Consider the following 23,961-nt stretch of genomic DNA (forward strand, 5'->3'; position numbering starts at 1 on the left):
AAAATTGCATACAGAAACTATAACCATGCACGTTCAGCAAAAAGGATAGGTAACTGAAGAGTACATAAAAATAACTGCACTATAACACAAATACATTAAATACTATGAAGTAACCTCTAGCCCGATGAAGGGACCAACAGCGACTTGTGATCATTTACCACAACCTTCTTCTTTTTTTTTAAAAATTGACTTTTCTCATTCAGTTTGGATAACAATTTACTTTACTTCTTGTCCTAATAATTACCATTTCCTCTACACTCAATCATTTCCCCTCGAAACCCAATTTCAATATCATAGAATCTAATGTGAAATGTCTTTTCTTTTTTAATTTCCCAAGCTAAACTCATTACATTTTTCCACCAAAAATTATATCTCCAGTTATCCACATTATTATTGTAGAAAGTGTGCTGTCATGCACTGCATCTGCAGGGCAAGTACAGTGCACGAGAGTTCTTTTAAAAATCTCTTGCCTTCCTTTCATAGTAAGAATATGATAATTTTATATTAAAGCTGTACAAAGCAGTTCATACAACATACAACATGTATGTTAAAATTAGTAGTATAATACAAATTTAACAGATTTTGTTTCTCTTTATATCTGTGAAGAACATGGCGGTAAACTAATCAGTTTAACAGCTACTATAATAGAGCATATGATTAAGCTTTTGCACTGGTACCAACGGCCTTTTGTGCGATGTGACATATGAACTCAAACTCTGGGATAGTAAATTTGAGGGTGTTTCGACAACAGCAAAGACCTCCAAATGCAGGAAGTAACAAATTTACATCCACGTTACCTGAATAATGAATGAAATATTTATTACAGCCAGTGGACATATCTGACATACAGGAACTTTGAAAAGTGGTGGCAAAAGGGGCTCTGGTTAAGACGCAGCAGGTCATTATGCTACTTGGGTTCCAAAATGGGTTAAAAATATATATATATATATAAATTCAATGTAAATCTTATACAAGTTGTATAGTATTATTTGAAGTAATTCCACATACTGTATATGAGTTGACTATGTTTGTAAGTATAGGAGATATTATAAGTAGAATTTTGTACACAATATAAATTTATTAAGGATGAGCTGTTTGTTTAATAGAAAAAATTGTTAGCGTAAATTGTATATTATTGTATTCTAGAAAAATTGTCTTCTTCTCTTGTTAATTTGAAATTTAGTGCTTGACAATAATGTATTTTAGTGTACCATTTGCCACCGAGGTAGACACCTCATTTGCAAATAAAAAGATTCTGATTTGAAAAACAGAGAGGTCACATCAGTGATTTGTCACTACAAAATTGTGTTAATATCTTCTGCCTCTGTTGTATGTACATAATGTATCTTTCACTTTCCTCATCACAGAGTTCAGATTTATATGAGTCAGAATGATGATAGTTCTTATTTCTACAGATTTTATGATGAAGTCCATGTACTGAGAATCTAGTCATTACTTGTCTAACTTGCCTCTTTGCATTCATTTGGCACAATAGTTCTACATCTCCTTGTGTAAGTGAGAGTAGTTTCAACCACAGCTCCTCCACAATGTAAGGTTCAGTAACTAGTAATTAGGTGCAAATTTTGAGATGAATCCTTTTTATTTTCAAACTTTAAGCGATGACTGGAGCAATATTCAGATGGAAAGGCATATTGGTGTCTTCAAGGATAGATCGCAGATCTCCTGCACATTGCTCATGCTGTATTCATTCTGTCTGTCATGGCATTTTTCACATTGTGATTTATAGGATATTAAAATTTAAACCACCAAAAGTGGAGAGATACAATTTGCAGGATGAATGGATACCCTATTAGAAAAAATATTGTTTTATGGAAGGAGAATGAATCCCAAAAGTTCATAAGTTCAACTCTTGAGAAATTAAAGAGCCTGCTGCTTATGGTTGGTCATTCTGAGTAGTATTATCAAAAATATAAACAAGTCTCTGATACAATTTTTCTTGAGGAGAAATAATTCCACTTAATAACTCAGACGTATGTTATGAAATGTGAAGTACAATGCATAGGAGTGGTACCAATCTTACATACAATACTCAATATGCTGTACTACATGGAGACTGGCAAGAAATATGAGGAGTTTTTCCTTATTCTACTGCATATTAATATTTATCCTTTCTACTGTTTCCTGCCCACAGTAATATTTTAAATATTACTCTAAATTGTTACCTAATTTGAGCATTAATATTCATTCTTATACTCTCATTAGTCATTACATATAGTGTTTGGAAAGTTACTGTGCACTTAAAACAAATATTGGAAATGAGGTCTACAATACATGAGCCTGAACCCGCTTAATTTTACTGGAATACACTTTCTTCAGCTCTTCTTGCGATTAGCTTTTTTATGTACACAGTTATTTCAGTTTTTAAGTCGCTAAGTGTGAATAGCTGTTGTGATACATTATGGATTTGCTTTTTATGATCCACATGTTGCAATTCTTGCACTTAGGCTGCTTTGTATGGAAACATTTTCAATTTTTTTTCTGACTTGGGCTGCTGCAAGCCATAAATGACCAAACAACTTCCCTTCATTTAGTGTAGATGGCCTTCCATTTTGTTTGCCATCTAACACTGAGCTTGTCTCTAAAATAATTCTCAGTAAGTTGAAGAACTGCACTGCGATGAGGTATAGCTGTTTCTGGGAATTTCTCAGCAGATACTTCCTGCACTAAATCTGTGAAATTTGCCTTGTCAAAAGAAGAGTTCAACATGAAAGAACTGTAATTAAAAACTAAATTGAACAACTAAACACTACACCAGTATCGTTACTTCTATAGCTGTTTATCAACTAAATACTGAACTAAAGTCACAACAATGAATAATCAGTTCTACCAATATATACTGTGATAAAATTCTACAAACACCTTACTTTGATTCAAACTTACAACCTTGCACAGAAACTTTCCGAATGCTCTGTACAACAGCAGAAAGAGACCAAGAGGACTCCACATTTAAATTTATTCATAGTCATTATAAAAGCGCCCATGTTCCCTCTTTCTCACTGTAATTTATCTTTAAATATGCATCTCATTATCTCACTTTACAACAAAAATTATAATCACACTAATGTGTTCAATTTTAGGTTTCAAGATACTCCAAGGCAGAGCAGTGTGAAGACCAAAAAAGATGTGAACCTGAGTGATACATCGCTTAGGCACTGTGAAACTATAAGGTGAAGAAGTGAACACAGCTCAGATACGATCAGTTCATTGAAGGAGGGCAAGTAGAGATACTTCTTTGTGATCCCCACTCATGCCGGAGAATGAAATTAAACATTTTACCTCATTGATGTATACAATGGAACTGAAACTGAACAAGATGATGATGTAAAATGTACATTTACTGAATGTTTTAGACCAAGTGGACAACTTCTATACCACTGATCATCCATGTCCAGTTCAAAATGGAAATGTTCGGCTGTGAATTTTCCATGTTACACATAATTACTGTAACATTTAATACTAAAAAACAGCAAGAAACTAGTGAAACTATTGGATTTCAAAGACATTTAAGGATAGAATGTAATAAACTTGAAGGAACAAAATGTATATACCTAACATGTTACTCATACAGCCTCAAAAGTACAATGATGATTAACATGAACAGTACTCTAGATTTTAATATTAAGAGTAATCAATCAGTAACTACCTCTGCTTGTATTTTATAAAGACAAATGTGAATTATTTAATATACATAAATATAAACTTTGTATTTCATGTCTCCATATCAGTATAGCATCTTCTCACACAGTCCTCCTAAATCCTCTCTACTTGCCCACTGTTGCCAAAATTACATTTCATGCAAAGAGTAACTAGCATGGAAATATTATAACTTTTTTTTTTCATCTATAAACAATCAAAGCAGATATTCTAAAGCACAGCTTACCATTCACTCAATTTTGTAAATCCAAGCAACTAACAAGGGGAGTGTACAGTGAGGCAGACACTGATTTTGTCGAGTTTTTGCATAATCTACATGGGTAAATGGTATGCATTTGGAATCGCTCTCAAATGGGCTTTAATTTTTGTGTTTCTAGTGTTTAAAACTAGCATTTAGAAGTATTCTTGCAGCATAATAGTCAAGGTGCTGGCTCCATAATATAAGGTGCATAGGTTTCAAGTCATCTTTCAATTTTAAAATTATACTAGCCGATGTACCCGTGCTTCGCTACGGCATTCTCGGAAAGACTATCTTTGTGGTTTTCCTAACTGAAGTCAACTTAGGCCATTACAAAAACATCAGTAGGAATGTAAATATTGCAATTAAATGCAATGTTATCATATAAAGTATCCGATCAAATGAAAAACCACACATTTTCTCACTTTTAGCAAACAGTACTACGGTGGCGATCTAACAGTCCAAAGTTCCAGTGCTGGAATGCCCAGGCCGCAGACAGCCGTGAACACTCCTCTGTCATTACTGCATTAAGTGTGTACACTGCTTATTCCAATCAGTGCCTCAGAGCAGGGCTTGAATAGCTCGAATGCTATGATGAACCAGTTTGTTATGTACCAGTAGTATAAGAAAATTTATGAACCAGAGGAATAGCATGCTAAAGAAGAAAGTTATCTAGCTCCCCAGCTATTTCCCGCCAATATTCAGGCAGGTTGTTATACTTGGTACGATCAGGCGAGTTGGTCGTGCAGTTAGAGGAGCGCAGCTGTGAGCTTGCATCCGGAAGGTAGTGGGTTCGAACCCCACTGTCGACAGCCGTGAAGATGGTTTTCTGTAGTCTCCCATTTTCACACCAGGCAAATGCTCGGGCTGTACCATAATTAGGGCCAGGGCCGCTTCCTTCCCACTCCTAGCCCTTTCCTATCCCATCGTCGCCATAATACCTATCTGCGTTGGTGCCACGTAAAGCAAATTAAAAAAAAAAACTCGGTATACAGCAGTAATCCCCATCTATCTCACCGGGGCGACTGCCTAAATGCAGATCAGTATTGATTGACTGATTGGTTGAGTGGCAACAGAAGACACAAAGCACATCACAACAAACAAGGGTCAATGTAATGTTATTGTTGATCAATGTTATGAGCTTTCTATATTGTAGGCTTTCACATTTAGTTTTCTTTCGACTCTGTGATATAAGGGTGTCTTACAAAATTATTTATAGCGTACACTGTAGTTCCTTATTCCCCAACTTAACATACCGATTTTCATTAAATTCTGTTTACCCATTTTCTCATGACTTGGCGCTGATATGGACTTAGCAATAAAAATCCAAATTCAAGAATATGTCTATTATCATAACCGGTATGGTAAAAATGTATAAGACATAAATGATCGGAAATTTAATGCTGTATAACTTTAGTTATGTAGTATTTGTCGACAGGACCACTAATAACACAAATATGTGAGAATTAAATTTTACGCCTTCCCCTAAACTATCATTTCTCTCAGCGTGAATACGATTATTTACGGCCTTGATTGTAGCAACTAATTCCCCGACTTTGCATACCGATTTTCATTAAGATAGGATCACTAATAACAAATATTTGAGAAAAAAATTTTAGGCCTTCCCCTAAACTACCATTTCTCTCAGCGTGAATAAGATTATTTATGGCCTAGAGACAGACAGACATTACGGAAAATTAAAAAGTGCATTTTCTTATTACTATGGACATGACCGATAAAGAAATACCACACTTTTTGAATTCTGAGCAATGTACAGACAAAACTCATATATATAGATTTACTCCCTTACGTTGTTTTAACAATGAGTTTTTAAACACAATTACTGATAATTTATTTCATTCTAATATTTAATTATAACATCTCTTTCTAGAAGCAGCATATAGAAAAAACATTTTCCTAATACAGTCCCAAAATATAATACAAAAGAGAGAGTTACACAGATAACATTTTCAGGTGAATGAAAGAAATCTGTCAGAGATGAAATGACTATAACAAAACTGATAATAATTTACTTTACATTAAATAATTGTGAAACATTCCAAGGAAATACAAAGAGTCAAAAGAAAGAAATAAAGAAAGAAAAACAGGGTGGGTAGATTTGATGGCAACATGAACCCATGCACCTTACATAATGGAGCAAGCGTCTTGAGAATACTTTGCTACACTAAGACACTTCACTGAATGCCGGCTTATACCTGGTGTTTGAAATCAAGCACATTTGACAGAATTTCCAAATGGGTATTGATGCAGAAGCTCAACAACATGTGTGTACACCAAACTACAGACTTTATATGCTCATCATTGTCATTTTCTATCAGCCACAGACATTTCTTTCATTACAGGAAAGTTTTTCAGTTGGACAACTCAGAAGCTAGTTTACTGTAGATTCAGAATAAAAGCAAACTGACACTGGAAAAGCTTTGGTGGGCCCTTAAGAAGAAAAATGTTCCACATTCATACACCACCATCATTCAAAATATGTATGATGAATGTCAACATCTATGCACAGTTCATGCGGGTCCACAGAAAATTTTGAGTTAAAGTAGGTCTGCATCAGGGCTCTGCACTTAGGCCACACCTCTTCATAGTTCACTGATGAACTTTCCAAGCACAACACGAAGAATCCCCATGGAGTATATTGTTTGCTGATGACATTGTGCTGGTGGCAGACAGTGTGGGTACATTTCAAGACAAAGTTAACAACTGGAAGGGTGTACTGGAGGAAAATGGGTTAAACATCAGCAGAGCTAAGACATACAGTATATGCATTGCAATATTTTGATGGATGGCCACATAAGTGCAGAACTGTTTCTTCACAATAAGGTCATTCAAACCAGCACCTTCAAATATCTTGGATCTGTAGTGCAGGCTGATGCAGACATTGATAGGGATGTCACCAATTGTATAAAATGTCGATGGTCAAAGTGGCAGGCAGCAATAGGAAAATACCTCTCCACCTGAAAGGCAAAATATATAATGCGCCCAGCCATGTTATATGGCTCTGAATGTTGGGCTACAAAAAGAAGAGATGAGCAGAAACTCCATGTCACAGAAATGCGTGTGTGGGGTAACCCAACTGGATAAAATCCGGAATGATGTTATTTGCCAGTCTCTAAGGTTGGGTGACCAGATGTCGTGCTTTATGCAGGGTACTCCTTTTTATTTGAACACCCTATCCTGTGGTCTGCAAAGAGGCTCAAAAGTCTTACAAATATCCTGCTTTTTAAAAAATATACTGATAAAGTACTGCAAAGTAATTTTTTGCATTATAAATAGTTTTATCTCTTTTCCAGAATTTGTAATCTGTAATTATTATGATTCAAACAAATGAAAAGGAATGAGAAAAAATGCACATTTAATTTTTAGTTGGCTACAGCTGAAAATATAAATGTTTCCATTTCTCATTACATTTATGACAGCTGTGAAGTGATCTATATTCTGTGTAATGGTAGTTTTCCAGATGATCAAGTAATGTGGTTTACACTATCTGTGGTAATCATGCCGAAAGTTATAGGTAAATGTGGACTAAATGCTGACTTGCAGTTTTCCAACCCATTTGTAGTACACCAAGACAAAAGCAATGTTCGCTGCACCAAATGTTCAGCATTGTGTTCAATAGCAAATGGCAGGAAAAGTGAGATGGTACGACATTTGGAAACTAAGAAGCATCAACTTGCCGACAATGCTGTTGCATCCAGCTCATTTCTCACTACTTTCTTTTGAGGAGCTGATCTGGAGTCAGTTGAACAGGAAATGGCAGTTTTTTATTCCATACCATTAAACATAACCAAGCATTTTGCTCAGCAGACTGCACATCTAACTGCTTCAGAAGTATTTCGAACTGAAATATTTGGGTGCTAAGACAAAGTGTGAAGCTATTGTCACTAATATGATTAATCCGTTTGCCATATCTGAAGTGTGAAAGGCCTTGGAAATTGTGAACTATGTCTCTGTGTACACAGACTCCTCAAATCACAAATCCACTAAACATTCCACCCCCTCCCCTCCTGGTTCGCTATTTTATTTACAACAAGGGGCTACAGGAAAATGTTTAGATTTTGAAGAACAGGTATGGAAAATGCTGACATTATTTCCTCATTTGTCCTGAAAATGCTACATGATTTTAATTTTAGAAGTAAAATAGTTAGTACTAGTGTTGTCTGCACAAAGTACAACCTCAGAAAGATTCTAAAAATCTTTATTTCATCATGCAGATGTCTCTTGAGAAATCAATTGTTGGTGTTGGTTCCAGTGCTAACATTGCCAACAATTCTATACAATTCTATACAAACTTCCAGTTTGTGTTGAAAGTGTAGTCCAGACAATCTACTCATATTTTCATTATTTTCACTGTACGCAAGCCTTCCTTGATGGATTTTTCTAATTTTGTCGAGACTGAGTACTCCAAAGTTCTTGGTTTCAACAGAACGAGGAGGCTTTTCTTTGTTACCTTCCACTGAGCGACTATTGTATCCAGCCATGAAATCGTATTTTGAATCACAAAGCAAGTGTCCAGATGCCTGTTCTTTGATGATCCCTTGTCTCGGGTGTTATTGAATTTTATGTATACTCGGGCAGCAATTTCACAGTGTTATTCAGTTATTACAGGGGCAACATGTTGTTCTGTTGGTTGCTTATACAGTACTTGATGATCTCAGGAAAAAGCTCTCAAACAGGTAAGACTGCGTTTGTACCCTCAGTTGTTCAATTAAAACTAAATACTCTTGAAATGATGGCTCAGTCAATGTTTCACATTTCAAAAGAAATGTTGAAACATTTTACTCTACCTGCTTGGAATACTTAGACCAGTCGACTTCCCATTTTTCTTAACACAGTGTGTTAATCTGAACAGATCTTAATTCTGTGTTTGAATGGAGTGATACTTGAGTGCATAGAGAAAGATATATGTGACACAGTACATTCTGATGAGATTTGCAATGTCAGGGAATATGTTACAGTTACTAAAGTAAAGGAATGGAATTCGGCTCGTACACCAACTCATTTGAGGTGGGTGGAAATATTCACTACTTTTGAAGACAGGATCATTGGCTTCAGGAATATAGGTAATATTGTAGAATTTGTGTTAAGCTTTCCTGTTACAAATGATCCTACAGAATGGGTATTTTCATTAATGAACAAACATTGGGCAAATTAAAAATCCAGGTTAAAGTCTGAAAATGTAAAACACATACAAATAACAAGGTATAACTTAGATTATGACTGTGCAGAGTTTTAAGACAGACTGCTTGGAAATAGTTATTGAAGGCAATTCATTTGAGTGAAAAGTGTGAGAGTCTATCTCAAAATGACCACGCACTACAGCATGTTAATGTAACACTGTATGTTGTAATCTAAACTATTGTTAGCATTAATTACAGTAGGGGTGCATAGGGTGTATTCTGCCCGAAGGCAGATCCGAACCTCCGCAGAGGTGTGCCTGAGCCGGAGTTTACATACGGTAGGGTGGCCAGTTCCTTTCCGCTAATTACAGTAATAATAGGTTTAATAAAACTTGGCAATTTTTATTACTGAAACACATTACTGTACTTCATTAGTGCATCTACTAATCAGTGTTTTTAAACTTTATCATGTTAAGGTGAGTAATAATGAATGATTTGTTACATGCTTTTTTACGCTTGATATTGCTTAAAAGGAACAAGAAAAAATGGCAACAAAGTTCGTGACTAGACCATATTTATGATCAGGTTCTGTTTTTCGGTCTCTGAATATCTGGTCACCTTACTCTACGAGCAACTTCCATTGAAGAAAAGCAAATTAATTGGTACAGGCATCTTCAAAGATGACCTGAAATAATGTCGCACATCAAGTAGACTGGCTAGAAAATGAGGGAAATCCAGCAATGTGGTGACCGAAAATGAGATGGAAACCTCATGTTTCAAATGATCTGAAACAATGCAATATATTGAAGGATTAGGGTCCAAGACAGATAGCTAATACTGGAAGAGAGGACCAGAAAAGCCAACCCCAGAAGACAGGACATAAGCTCACATTTGGAAGCATGTAAGAACCATCATGGTTTTATATCTAATCAGAAGGCACTCCTTATGGAATGTGATCAAAATAATCAGAAGATAAGAGCCGAACTTCCTGAAGACTTGAAACAACATATACAGGTTTCAGGGCAAAAACTAAGTCCTTTCACTGTGGAAGACTGTGATTAAAGTTTGTTCAGGAACTGGAGGGATCACTTCAAAAGCAACATGTTACCCAAGTGTCCATTCCCCACAAGACCAGTTCGTGAGTTGCAGGTTTACACACAAAACTTCAATAAGGATTGCACTGCAGCACATACAATGGACCGTGGTTTTCAAGTGTTATAACACTTCCAAAATGCAAAAGAAAAATTCAGCATTATTTACAAGGAGAATTTCTTCAGCTACCAAGAAAGTATGATGTAAAATTCATAGATCTACAAGATTTTAAGTAGTTCTGTGGTGTAACGGTTCAAATCCCGTTACAAGATAATATGTATATTATCATCATCATTATTATTATTATTATTATGTCCGTATTATTATTTTATCTATGAGATTACTATTATTTTGTTATAATTATTATTTATAATTGAGTGTATGCATATATACGTATATGTAGATTAACATTCAATACATGTACAGTGAGAATTGTTATATATCAGATGTTGGATATGACGTCGTCATATTTTGCACTACTGGTGATTCTGCCAAGTCATCGCCACCTCATGGCTACGTCATCGTATTTAGTTAGCACTGAGCTCACTTTCTTTGAGAAACCCAGCGAGCCGGCGGCGGTTTCACAACTATATGTAATATTTGCCGCGTTGTGGGAGTATGTCATTGTTATTTCTGGAGATTACGTAGCTGTGTCAACCAACGTCTATAAAAGGTGGGTGCATATTGTAGCGTCAGTCATTACTTAAACGGAAGCAGTACAGTGAAGTAGTCTACTAGATGAAGAGGCCTCAGTCGGTCAGTCAACGAGTGTGCAACGAGAGATGGAGAAGACTCAGTGAGCCATTAATTATTGGTCATTGAGAGAGTGAGGCCAAAGTTGGTCCGTCACTTAGTGGAAGACACGGACGCAAGGGCTTACCATGGAGTCAGAGAGGGCAACCCTGGACCTGCCAAGAGGTAATACCATATTGACTTACAAAGAAGTCAGATGATATGGAGAAGAAGCAGTCACAAGGATGTATCACCAAGTTAGGCGTGATACATCTACAGTAAACACGTCATAATTACACTAAAAGTGTTGAAGGTACAGTCAAGTGAATCAGTGAAATATTACGTATAAATTGTTAAATGTCCGGTCAAGAAGAATTCAAATTCATGCCTAGTTTCTTTCAGTTGCAAAGTCATGATTTCACATTCTCATCTGTTTTATCCCAACAAGACTCACTATTTTTTATATATTATTTAAAGAATATATTTTGTTCTATCAAACGAATACTTAGTTTTATTTCAATGACAGTAAAATATCTTAACCTCAAAATTAATGGGGAAACCGAACGCCAATCTCCTTTTCCCAGAACTTATATGGTATGTTGTCAAAAGTAAGCTTATTACCCCACACCCTAGAGATAGTCAAGAGTCTCATTCTATTATTGCTGCACTGAGTGGCAGCTGGCGCCCTTCAAATAACGTATGTGTAAGTAAGCAGGTAACAAGTAAGTGTGAGTACAAGGTCCAACGAGTGTGTATTTTATTTAATAAATGTTAATTTTCATAATTTCCATTTTAAATGCAGATATTCAGATTTTTTAATTTAATCCAGATTTATATATATGTTTGTAAAATTAGTCAGACAATTTAGGAAAGTTACAGTGGAGATCCTGCAAAGAAGTTCTATGACAACCTTCCACACAAAGTAATAAACATCATTTTTGCTAGCATATATTGTACATAATTTTGTTGAGTAGTGTCAGTTTAATGTGCAACACACAGAAACTTTCAAAGATAACATCTAATAGCTATGTAACACACTAATTAAACTCTCTGTAAAATACAAAGTTGTTGTGATGAATATAATACAAGTTACAGATTTTTTCAAACTTAGAAATTAAATGATATCATTTCTAGGTTTTTGTGACATTCATTGTTTTTCTCCTCAGTACCCTTCATATCTTAATAAAGTTACATCAAAAACACCAGTTTTTTAAATATTTATTTTAAAAAAACGTGCAAATATGAAATATCTTGTTCCCACAAAAGCTTTCATGGGAGAAAAATGTTACATCCAAGTACCAATTGGTTTTATGACCCCTAACTAATTTAAAGTTTTTTGGAGATGCAGAGGTGCCAGAATTTTGTCCCGTGAGAGTTCCTTTACATGCTGATATATCTATCAACACGGGCAGCCTGGCACCATTCAATTTATGGGATGTAGAAACTATAAGGAAAAAAAATCAGAACTGTAGGTTGAGTACCAACACTTCCACAATTTTTATCACAATGAGGAATAACAGAGTTTTTTCTTCCCCCAGAAAAGAAAACATCATCCATCCAGCAATCTCCAACACTATGAGAAATGAGTCAATCTCTTGGATAAAAGGGTAAAGAAAGATTCACATGTGGATTTACCACATATAGTATAAATGATGGACTACAGGGTGAAAGATGATCTGGAACAAGCTCCACCCCAAGAGCCATGTGACCTCACAAAATAAAGAAGGGGAAAAAAGCATGAAAGTAAGAGGAGGAGCAAGGTCTTTGACACATGTTCATTGTTGTATGTCCTCCGCTCTCTTCGCTCAGCGCCAGCCAGCCGCACACACGCAAGCGTGGATCATTCGAGACTCGATGCGCAGTCTTCAGTGCGCGTGTCTGTTACGTTGTGTGCAGTATATAAGGAGCTCCCTGTCTGTCACTCATGAGGATTCTCCCCAGTGTCCTGCTCCAGAATACACTGAACGTCGAACACGGAGGCTACTCCTCTTAAAAATGTGTCTAGACCAGGTGGACGGAATTCTGGTAGTATGAGGTTTCACCTCAGGTCACTACTCCACTTTCCCGTTCCTTCATCCATGTCGAGCCCCGATGTTGTATGCCACACATCCCCAAGCTCACTCAAGCTCCGACACACACATTAGATTCTCTAATTGTGAACATAGCTTTCATTTAGTACAAGCTTATGAACTCAGACACTTCAAGTTAGAAGGAACTCTCTTAGCTAATCTATGCTAGTGCAAATGATAGTTTTCAACTATCACGAACTATATCTTTCCCAAGAACTATCTTTTCAAGATAGCAGTGAGTGTAAATACATTCAGAGTGTACATAGTGTATAGAAACAGAAACTCTCTCAAGATTAATCATCTACTTTGCTTCAAGACAATTTTATGTTTTATTCCTGTACATACTGTAGAATTCTGTGTGAAGGAAATAAATAAGTTGTGTTCTTGTAAACCTTATCTTGTTTACAACATTCATGCAAAGGAAAATGAAACATTCCATAATCTTGCAAATGAGATGCAACCATATCTGCTACCAGAAATACTTTCAATACTCCAGAAATTCAGAACTTACCCAAAAGTGATTATTGGTAACAAACCCCAGGCATTCTTACAACTGATGCTAGATCTCAGAGGCAGAGATATGACCATATTCTTCTGGTATCAGACATCAAAGCAGGAGAAACGGACTATGAGGCAGTTAGTGATGTGCAACCTAGCATTTTGGTAAGATTCCGTTTAATCTTATCTGCAGTAGGTTCTCCTATCCATAATATTTAAGGAATTAATTCACCCATATGGGTCTATCTATACCACTGTAATCACTTTCTTAAATAGTAGCACTTCTATGGATAACTTTCCAGTAGGTCCAGAGGACAACATTGGAGTGATCAACATTTATTGTGGATTGACTTTACAATGACACACATCAGCCAACTTGTTGCAAAGTGAGCTACCAATTCTAGTCAGATAAATAAACTATGAAAGACAGAGGCAATACAGGTCTGCAGAGAGGTGCAGGTATTTAGCACTAATTGTAACATATGAACTGATATGAGACAATTTCTCCAAGCAATGGTTTGATTTTATAATCCACTGTGTCTGTTGTCAATTAAAATTAAAATGCCTTTTGAAGTTACTTGGTCTAGTGCATTAAATGGGATGAGCTCTTACCAAATGATCTTAGGTTACAATCCTTATACTTAATTCATGATAGAATCATTCCATGGTGGACTGAAGTTTAATATTCAGGCAGTTATGAGATCCGTCTCTTCTGTAATATATCAGAGTGCCACAACACAGTTTGGACCAGTATTTCCAATAAATTATCCACTTAGTTTGACAGAAGAACAAACTTACCCCAGTCAAACAAGTAAAACTACCTCACGTGGAGCTTCTGGCAGCATTGTTTTTGACTACAAGCAACAGATCTTGACATCTCCAATGCAACATTACAGTTCTATCAAACTGTATCACCAGGCTGGATCATATTCTTCTTCCACTTTTCCCACACCATGTTGGGGTCAGAGGTGTGAACTATGTCGCATATGCGGATGTGGCCAGGTTTTATGGTTGGATGTCCACCCTGTATGAAGAGATGAACTCGCTACTGGAAGGTTCTGTGGTGGTGAGTTGTGTGATGCATTTCGTGTGTACATGAGGAGGACTGTACTGGGAGGAACACAAACACCCACTTCTTAAGTCAGAGAACCGGATGTGGCCGGGAATCGAACCTAGAACCATGTGAACCGAAAGCCTCAACACTGGCCTTTCAGCCAACGAGCTGATTTTAGCTTGAAATAACTGAAAAATTTTAAAAAAGGAAGGAGAAAGTAGATTTCATTTTTTCTTCATAAAGGTGAAGAAATAATTTAAATTTAAACATAACATTTAAATAAGAAAATTAACACGAAAACATCCTTTTTTTCCCCAGAGTAATTTCTGAACAAAGTAACATGCTTTCCCATAGGCCTGGGCTGAAATCTTACCAACTACAATATCTTTGATTGTGAATAAATAGGATGAATTATCTTTTTGACATTGTTCTACTCCTAGCTGTTTTCATCAAATCACTACAGAGAGTGAATGGAGTACTGAAATAGACACTGACACACTATATGCACACTACCTAAGATGTGTGTGAAATTTCCATGACGAAGGAAAAGGGTCCTTTTTCATTTTTTTATTAATGTACTTTTATTTAGTCCTTTATAAGATCCAAATGACATGCTGCTCCTTGGTATTAAATAACAGTGGTATACTTGGCCAGGTTTTATGGTCAGATGCCCTTCTTTTTGCCCACCCTGTGTGAAGAGATGAACTCACTATTGGAAGGTTCTGTGGTGGTAAGCAGTGTGATGCGTTTTGTGTGTACATGGGGAAGAGTGTACTGGGAGGAACACAAACACCCATTCCTTACGTCAGAGGACCAGATGTGGCCGGGAATCTTTTGTTTAGTTTTCATCGGAATACAGGCCCAAAGTTATATAGCTGCAGATTTATCTATATACAGACTATTCATAAACTGTTCACTTATCATCATCTGTGTTTCCTTCTAGTCAATAAAGCAGTGTTCTGATGGCCTATTCATTCCAATTTGAGTTGGCTGCATCTGCTTTACAACATTTCAGTCTTGTAGAACTTAGCCTTTCCTCCATGACTAATTCCACTTTCAGATCTCCCTTTATATTCTCATATGCAGTATATTCTAGAATTTTCTTCTGAAGGCTTTTTTTAGAACAAAGACCTAGGGAACTTCATTTCACAACTTTTCTTTGTAACACACTTTTCCAGGGCGTAGAAGATAACCTCTTGGAGAAACTCTTTTCCCCAAATGAGGTTCAATACTTGATGTAAGGATTAATATCTTTTTTGGTATTGTTAAATACTTCAAGTTTGACACTTCCATTAATTGATATGGCATCATCTAGATATTTAAAACTATTTACACACTCAATCTTCTTGCCTGCTTATATATCTAATTGTCAGGCACACAAATAAGGCTAAGATAATGCATTCAATTTAACTGAATTTAACTGACAAGGGTGTGCAGGGTGTGGGAATGAGTAAGTGATATCTCTGGAGTAAGGTACTTAAAATATTGTTCTATGGTGGGAATGTATTATTTTTGTATCTTTGATGATGAATAAATATTCATTCAAATTCTTCCAGTCTTAGTTTTTCCCCAGAAGACAACATATTCACCAAAAAACAAATGCACTGAGATCTTCCTTTCTGATTTCTTTGGTTTCTTTTATAATAGCATTCCAAGTGTGAAGGAAAAAGAGAACTAACTTGCTGCATACCTCTCTTTGTTCTACATCATTATGATCTTCCACTTGCACACTGCTCCAAAACCAGCATACAATACCTGAACTTTTAAATTAGTATTCTTGAGACATTCTGTTTTTATAAATGCAGTTATGTCTACTGTACCAAGAAGGCATAGGCCCTGGCACATACGAGTTATAAATCTTTATTCATGAGCAAACGGCTAAGTTACGAAGCACAAACAGCTGTGCAAGAGAAGGTTCTCGTTCTCACTGCACTGCGTGAGGGAGACCGAATAAGTGGAGCAAGGTCAAGTAACGTCAGCACTGCCTGTAGCTTACCTCCCCGTAGAATTCTCTCGAAACCATTTTTAAGCTTCTCAACGACTGGATCAATAAATATGAGACCAACACTAAATTGTAGCCCATATTTTGAAAGTACAATCCTGAAAATTTGAGATTAATCCATCCAGTGAGTTCCAAGATATTACAAGTTGAAGTTTGGGAAGTATTATCACCCCTTCGTCACCTGACTAAGAGTGCCGCAGCCGGACATAAATAGGTCGACGAACCGAGCATATAGCCAGTGTGTGTGTGTGTAACTTAAACTCTACGATTATGACAGAACGACAGTATGCTTCGTCGCACTCCGCGAAGACGTAGAAATTACATTCGAGCACTTTGAAATTGTGCGAAGACGTCGCAAGTAGAGTTTCTACCGTGTCGTGACGAATGAAATGCTATAAAATTTTCTCCAACTAAATCGTCATTGTATAATATTTAGGAGTGTGTTAACTGAGTGAAGTTACAATAGAAATTGTGAATTGAAGTGTAATTGGGGATTCAAGTATTTCATTTACCAGTTGACGGTATTATGGACTTTGTCATTTTCTCGTAATTTTGAACTTTGTCATTGACAGTATTCTAAGACATTGCGTGTGATAAACTAAACTTCTAATTTATGACCACTTAAATGATTCTGAAACGCATTTCTCCTACACTAGTACAATTGTGAACTGTGTGAGATACTATTCCACTAAACATTCAACAAATAACAGGGCTGAATGTGACTATTTTTCCGTATAGTTTCTTTAACTTTCGATTACTACCACGAGAAACTAACTGAATGTTACGAACTTTTTATGGCAATATTAGGTCGTACGGACTCGTGTTAATCTATGAAGATTATTATTCCAGAGACTGTTGTATGGGTGTTATTAATGACATTTTTTCAAGTGTCTCAGGGACTGTGATGATTATTCTACGGTCGAACCTAAGAATAATCAGTGACTATTATGAACTGTGATAGTGTTCAATCCTTATTCTATAAACTGTGTGTGTGAAAAACTGTGTTTTGTGTTTTGAAAACGACTGTAGGTCGTTAGTTCATTAACTTGACTTACGAATCATACTGTAGCATAGACTGTGATATTCTAAGTCAAGTATTCAACATCGTAAAACAAAAGTGAGAATACGAACTGTGCACTGAGACTTGTGTCAGTGTATAATACCAATCATAATGATAATTGAGAGCTCTATAGTCCATTATTTTGTGCCAACTGAACTTTCTGTGTTCCGACATTATCTTTAAAAGAACATCGGAAATCTTGGCAAAGTGTCGTGAGATTCTATTGCGTAGAACGTAATTTCCAGCATGGAATTAACGTGGTTTCTTCGATCATGGTACCCAGCGAGGGACGTCGACGAGGGATAATAACGTGATGTCTTCATTGAACGGACTTTTCACGCTGCTGGTGCTGAGTTTGAGTCTTGGCTGCACGCTGCAGAAAGTTCCAGTCACCAAGCCACAGGACAGTACTTCACCAACCCTTATAAGCAGATTCCAGGTGATTTTCTTTTATTTTGAGTGAGTAATTCCACTTAGACACTAACTGACTTTTAACAAAGCACTCAGTTAATCATAGTGCTCCATCCAACAACAGAAAAGTGCTTCGTGTGAATTTCAGCTTGCTATTCCTAACAATTCAAGAAGGCTTCACGTCTTTCTTTTGAACTGTAAATTCTTCTTTAAAATCTTTTATAACTTGAAGTAATTTCACGTAGATGAACTCTAGGGTTTGCTAAGCGCACTATTTTCTTTTCTTATAAAATCAACTTAGATGAACTGTAGGAGTATACAGCAAGTGATTGAAAACTTTTATTTGAACTATCAGATTATTAATGGAAGTGTGTGTTAATACAGTATTATGTTTAAAAATCTTAGAAAAACTGTAGGTTTGCATCACAAGTGATGGACTTAATTTTTATGCAACCTAGAAATTGGGGTAAATGAAATTCTATGTGCAAAGTGTTATTTTGGTATTTAAATCCATTTAAGAGATCTTAGATGAACTGTAGGGTGTTTACGATCTATAAAAAAGTGATATTTATTTTGGACATCTTTTCAAGTGGATGTCTCAGAATACAACAGCACCGATATTTTATTTTTGCATTTTTGAAAATATTGACTGAAATTTTAATTTTGACAATTCAACTGCAGGGTGATTTACATGAATATTTTTAATAAATATTGTCAAAATGATTTTACCATCTATTATTCGCCCTGCGAAACTATCCATCTCTGTACCTGCTCCAATAAGTAACCGCACACAACCTGAGATCCTTCCCATGCTCTGGCCCCATTATCATTTCCTGGTACACTACAGAAGAACGAAAGGAACCAAATTTCCTGCTGTGACACACATTTACAAGAATGGCTAGACACGGTTTCCACTTCAGAATCTGTAACCAAAGAGGATGATCTTCCACTTGCACACTGCTCCAAAACCAGCATACAATACCTGAACTTTTAAATTAGTATTCTTGAGACATTCTGTTTTTATAAATGCAGCTATGTCTACAAAAGAACGAAAGGAACCAAATTTCCTGCTGTAACACACATTTACAAGAATGGCTAGACACGGTTTCCACTTCAGAATCTGTAACCAAAGAGGATATCACCAGGCTTCATTTCAATAGTCCTGTATCTTAGGTGGATAACAATGAGATTAATATAATTTACTGGATTGCAAAGAGAGGCCAAACTCACCAATATTTTATGCAAATGGCAAAAACTTTGTATAATACATAATCTTTATGTACACAGTGTGTTTAGTAAGTATTTCCACGTGTTAAGTTCTAGCACACTATTACATTCTATTCCTAAACCTGGAAACTCTACAATCAAGTCCTTCCCGTTTCTTCAATACTTTTCCATTATTTCTCAAAGTGGAAAACGTAAGGTCTATTGTTTCACAATCACTTCCGATTTTCTGTTGTTCCTCTGTTGTTCTAGTCTCCACTTAGAACTTCACAATTATCATTAGCAAAATTATACCAAGTTCTCTGGTTTGATTTCTTTTATACTGAACTACACCACATTTAACTCAATGATGTGCCCAGCACACAGTGCTAATATTAAACTTCTCAAAGAGAAATTTACTATTTGTATTACAGACATGTGCCTTAAACTTCATTAGTAACTGTCTAATTTATAAGAGCCCGTTCTGCATGACAACTTACATTATTCATATTATATGGGCTTATCTTTTATTTATACTCCGATCTCTTTTGCCTCAGTTGTTACGTATCACACATCTTTAGTTTCATAAACCATTTCTTACATTCTATAATTTCATGCTGTCTTCACGCAATTCTAAATCAAATCTGTTATAATCATATTCTGAAATTTTGCTTTTATAGTTTGAGTGTATGATCTGCAAGCACACAGGAAAGAAGGCTGCCAGTAACAGAATACACAGGCAACAATCACGGTATAGGAAGACCAGCGAAAGACATAATCTGAGGCTATTACTGTAAATCCTTGAAGAGAGATATCAAGAATTACTTAAGATAAACAGAAATGAAGTGCAGTGTAATTATAATGTACATATTATATACAGCAGGAGTCTAAAAAGAAACAAAAATTTGCTGCAATAGATTTATTTAGGCAAAGTCCTTTTTACCAGTTAATTTATAGGCTGGAGAAAATGTGGTTAACTCAGAAAAGCCACTCTCAGCACTATAAGTCAAATACTGGATCTCCTTCCATTCTCTCTCCTTTCAGTCTTTTAGGACACAATATCAATGACTCCAACAGAAGTCAAGCACACTTTATTAACACCTTGGAGACCGAGCCCGAGTGTGTATCGGGGTGGGGTAACAGCTCAGACTGACCGCGCCCGAGGCTAACTTGGGCCTGCGTATTTCTTATATTGTCAACACAGCCAGGATGAGAATCGGGTGGAAAGTATACATACCACTTTAAAGAACTTTTATAACAGCTATACCATGCATTCGTGTCCTCTGTCGTTGTTTTCTCGAACTTACAGCAGCTTATTTTTGCTCGAGTTTGCTTCTACTCTCCATGCTTCCAGCTGCTCAAGACACGTGCTTTCAGAGTTTTGTTTACATCGTGCGAAGTGTTTAGCCTGTGTTTTGTTTCTGCTATAATGATTGGATCATTGAATGAAGGTGGAATTGTAGAGATTTTAGAAGATATTTTTGATAACAGTGGTTCAGACGAAGAGGTAGATGATTCAGATCTAGACCATGATTTCAAACATGTTAGTGATGGAGGTATTTATAATCTATTCTATCATATTCCACCCAAGTGTAATTTTGCACTTTGTAGTTTATTTAGCTAATGTTTCATGATCTTCATATGATTGGATTTTCATTTAGAACGAAGTGACGCAAGTGATGATAATTCAAAGGCAGGGACTGATTCACATTCGCCAGGTACTTTTGGTGATTTGGATGCATTTGCAAAGCCTGTGCAGATAAAGGAAAAGCAGAAAGTGGGAAAGTAATGAGAAAAGAGACATACTGGTGGTATCCAATGTGTTCTGTAGCACCTTATGTCCCTGAATGCTTCAAACTATTCTGCACTCAAGCTCATTACGTGTAAGACTTTGCTGTCAGACTTTTTTTGTTATTGCAAAAGGCATACCATTGGAAAATGTGTAATGTGATAAGTATTTTCAATAGATCTTAACGCAACTTTTTAATCTGTAGAACAGACACTTAATTTCTTGATGATATATACGTGTTACAATTGCAACCTAGTCATTTCTACAATTTTTTAAAAACCTTCAAAATATAACCAGTAATGAGCACAATCAGGAAGAAATGCATTTCACGTTTTGGACATCTAGTCAGGACACCAGAGAACAGGATCATCAGGAGAATAATAGAAAAATTATGGAATAGTAAGTGCAACATTAAGTTGATTACAGAAATCAAGGAAGATATGGATGAACTACAAATTACAGTGGAATACCTAAGAAACAAAACTGACAAAATCAGGAAACTCACAGACAAGCAAACCAGAATCAACAAACAGACAATAGGAAGGGTGTTTTCTGATGGAGAAAGAAGGATTCAGAGAGAATGAAAAAGTACTGGGCTGAAAGGAAACTAAAAATTCTTTGTATAAAGTTGGCTAGAGTGGTCCAATGAAGGCCATAAAATGTAAATAAAAAAATAAAATAAAATATGGCTGTCTGCCTGCCTATATGCCACCTTAAGACACGGTCTCCAAAGTGTTAAAAGTGTTAGACCATATGTACAGCAAGTTTAAAGAAGCTGCAATGCATTAAGCATTTGAGTATGCTTGATTAGGTACTTCTTGCTTTCCATACCGCAGAAAAGATGTCTACTTCATTTTAAACTTATCATAGAAACATTGTAAGACTTAATAAAATAATAACATACTCTATTAGAAAAATATCAACGTAGGATTACAGTAATTAAATCATTTTTATGTATATTCCCCAAATGAAATAACTGCACAATGTATCTGCAGTCAATCTCACAAATAAAAGAACTGACATCTCACCGATACATTTAGTTGTTACATTTTTTATGTAACAAATAATTTCAATATTAATTTTTCCTGTCCGTTATTACCCACCACGGAAGTCCATCCAAGAGGCTATAGAAGCAAGTTCAAAATGATATGAATATTTTCTTTTCATTGCTCATATTAGCACAACAAACAATTATCATCGTAAGAGTAGATCTTATTTCATTGATAACTTTCTGATAATACATTTACAAAAAGAGACAATTCTTTTTTCATCCTTCTGTCTTCATCTATCAATTAAACATAGATAAGTAGGTTGTAAAAACCGTAAAGATATCAGTGTACACAGTGTACAAATACTAAGATTCTACACTTACGTGTTTAGCCAAACCAATCAATACATAGTATTGGAGCAAGTCATAGTGGGGAAAGTTGGTGTAAATTTTGCTCATTTCAAAATCTTCCAGCACACACAATAAGAATATCTACAACTTAAAAAACATAAATAATTATCCATACTATTCTGACATATCAAAAGATTTGTGTGCAAAAAAATAAAAAAAATTAACAGATGCTTCATCCATCCATCCCCACTTATACCTATAACTAAAAATTTGAAAGTTACCTAGATTCACTCATTCCTGCACACATCATAACTTCAGGACCTGCCTGAAGCTCTTATAATAAATATCACAGCATGATGCACCTTAAACAAAGAGGAGATTGCCCTTAATGCTGTTCTTGCTGCTGTTGTTATTGTTGAAAGCATGGCCATTCATAAAGCCATTGGCTTTTCCAAATGATGTAGTCCTCTCTAATGTTGAATGTTGAGGTGAGCTGGGAAGCATAATATAGCCAGTCTTATTGTGCCATGCCTTTTGTGAGAATGGAAGAACAGTCTGTGTTGCTAGTTCTTTTTTGGCATCATACTTTGCCTGAAAGAGAAGTTTAGATAATTAAACAGAGTTAATTTATCACAGATACTGGCTGTTCAGAAGAAAAGTACCAAATACAGCTTAATGAGTGAGTATGCACCTCAACAGCTACAGAAGAGTTTGAATTATTAAGATGATAAAATAAATAGCAGAATTAAGAATTTTGTTATTTAGGAATTAGGAACATGAAAAACACAGGCACAAACAAAGTTAAAAAAAAAAAACCTGAAAGAGAAATGTTACTGAACATTTACTCAAGGCAGATCACTAGCAGACAATAGCTCTCTCTATGGATCAGTGATCAAGTGTCAGCCTCTGGATCCTAAGATAACAGGTTCAAACCCAGCAAAGGCAGTCTGATTTTTGAACAGAGGTGATAAGTCCATTTGGCACTCCACGTCATGTGATGCTGGCATCTAAAAGATGTCTGATGACATATCTGGTGTTGCCAGACAAAATTACTGTCATAGATTACCCAATAGAGACCAAGTTTCTCTGTCATCAGGTAAAGTAAAATAGAATGTTGAAACTGACATGCAAGCAGGCTGAATAGCATCAAATTAAAATGCCTGCACAGGGTAACTGAGGCCATAAGATTAATATTATTATATATATATATATATATAAAATTTGCAGGGGCCATCAAGGACCACGTTAAGTCTTGTTGCATTTGACACTGAACTTGGCCTTCTTTAGAGCCCAAATTTCCCTCATTCTTTGCGAGTGGACCTGCTTACGCTCCTCTGTCCAAGGGGCACCGTGTCTTCTCTTCGGTTGCTCGTCTCGGTTTAGCCCGTTCGTCAATATTTTCTTGCGGAAGAGATCTCTGTTAAGGGCGTCTTCAGCTGAGATATGTAGCATTTGCAGGTCTTGTTTGGTATTTCTAAACCAGGGAATTGTGGTTCTGGGGTTTGAATCAAAAAAGTGAAAGATTTCTTTAGTTAACTTTCTTCCGTCCATTCTTTTCAGATGACCGTAAAATCGTGCCCGTCTTTTTCTGATTGTGTCGGTAATTTTCTGTATTTTGCTGTAGACTTCCTTGTTGGATCTCTTTTGGTGGATTACAT

General features: G+C 36.0%; 2 protein-coding genes across 9 annotated transcripts in view; one reads left to right on the top strand and one right to left on the bottom strand.

Moving 5' to 3' along the window:
* Window positions 1-5,205, top strand: part of Grip (Glutamate receptor interacting protein) — a 475,280-nt gene extending 470,075 nt beyond the window's left edge. For 5 of the 7 annotated variants that reach the window (XM_068225440.1, XM_067137513.2, XM_067137512.2 and 2 more), the window contains exon 20: window positions 3,099-5,202. The gene's annotated coding sequence lies outside the window, so the exon portion shown is untranslated. Of the gene's footprint in view, window positions 1-3,098 lie in introns of all 7 variants that reach the window. The other 2 variants (XM_067137515.2, XM_067137509.2) reach the window with 2 other exon arrangements.
* LOC136858168 (solute carrier family 35 member E1 homolog) overlaps window positions 1-23,961 on the bottom strand; it is a 72,820-nt gene that overhangs the window by 5,083 nt on the left and 43,776 nt on the right. Inside the window, exon 6 of one of the 2 annotated variants that reach the window (XR_010858612.2) lies at window positions 22,585-22,894. Coding sequence is in view for 1 of the 2 variants with exons in the window: in XM_067137517.2 (XP_066993618.1) it covers window positions 22,667-22,894 (228 nt within the window). In the remaining variant the exon portion in view is untranslated. The remainder of the gene's footprint in view (window positions 1-22,584; window positions 22,895-23,961) is intronic. The other variant, XM_067137517.2, reaches the window with a different exon arrangement.

Source organism: Anabrus simplex, chromosome 1 (assembly GCF_040414725.1).
Source record: "Anabrus simplex isolate iqAnaSimp1 chromosome 1, ASM4041472v1, whole genome shotgun sequence".
Classification (NCBI taxonomy): Eukaryota; Metazoa; Arthropoda; class Insecta; order Orthoptera; family Tettigoniidae; genus Anabrus; species Anabrus simplex.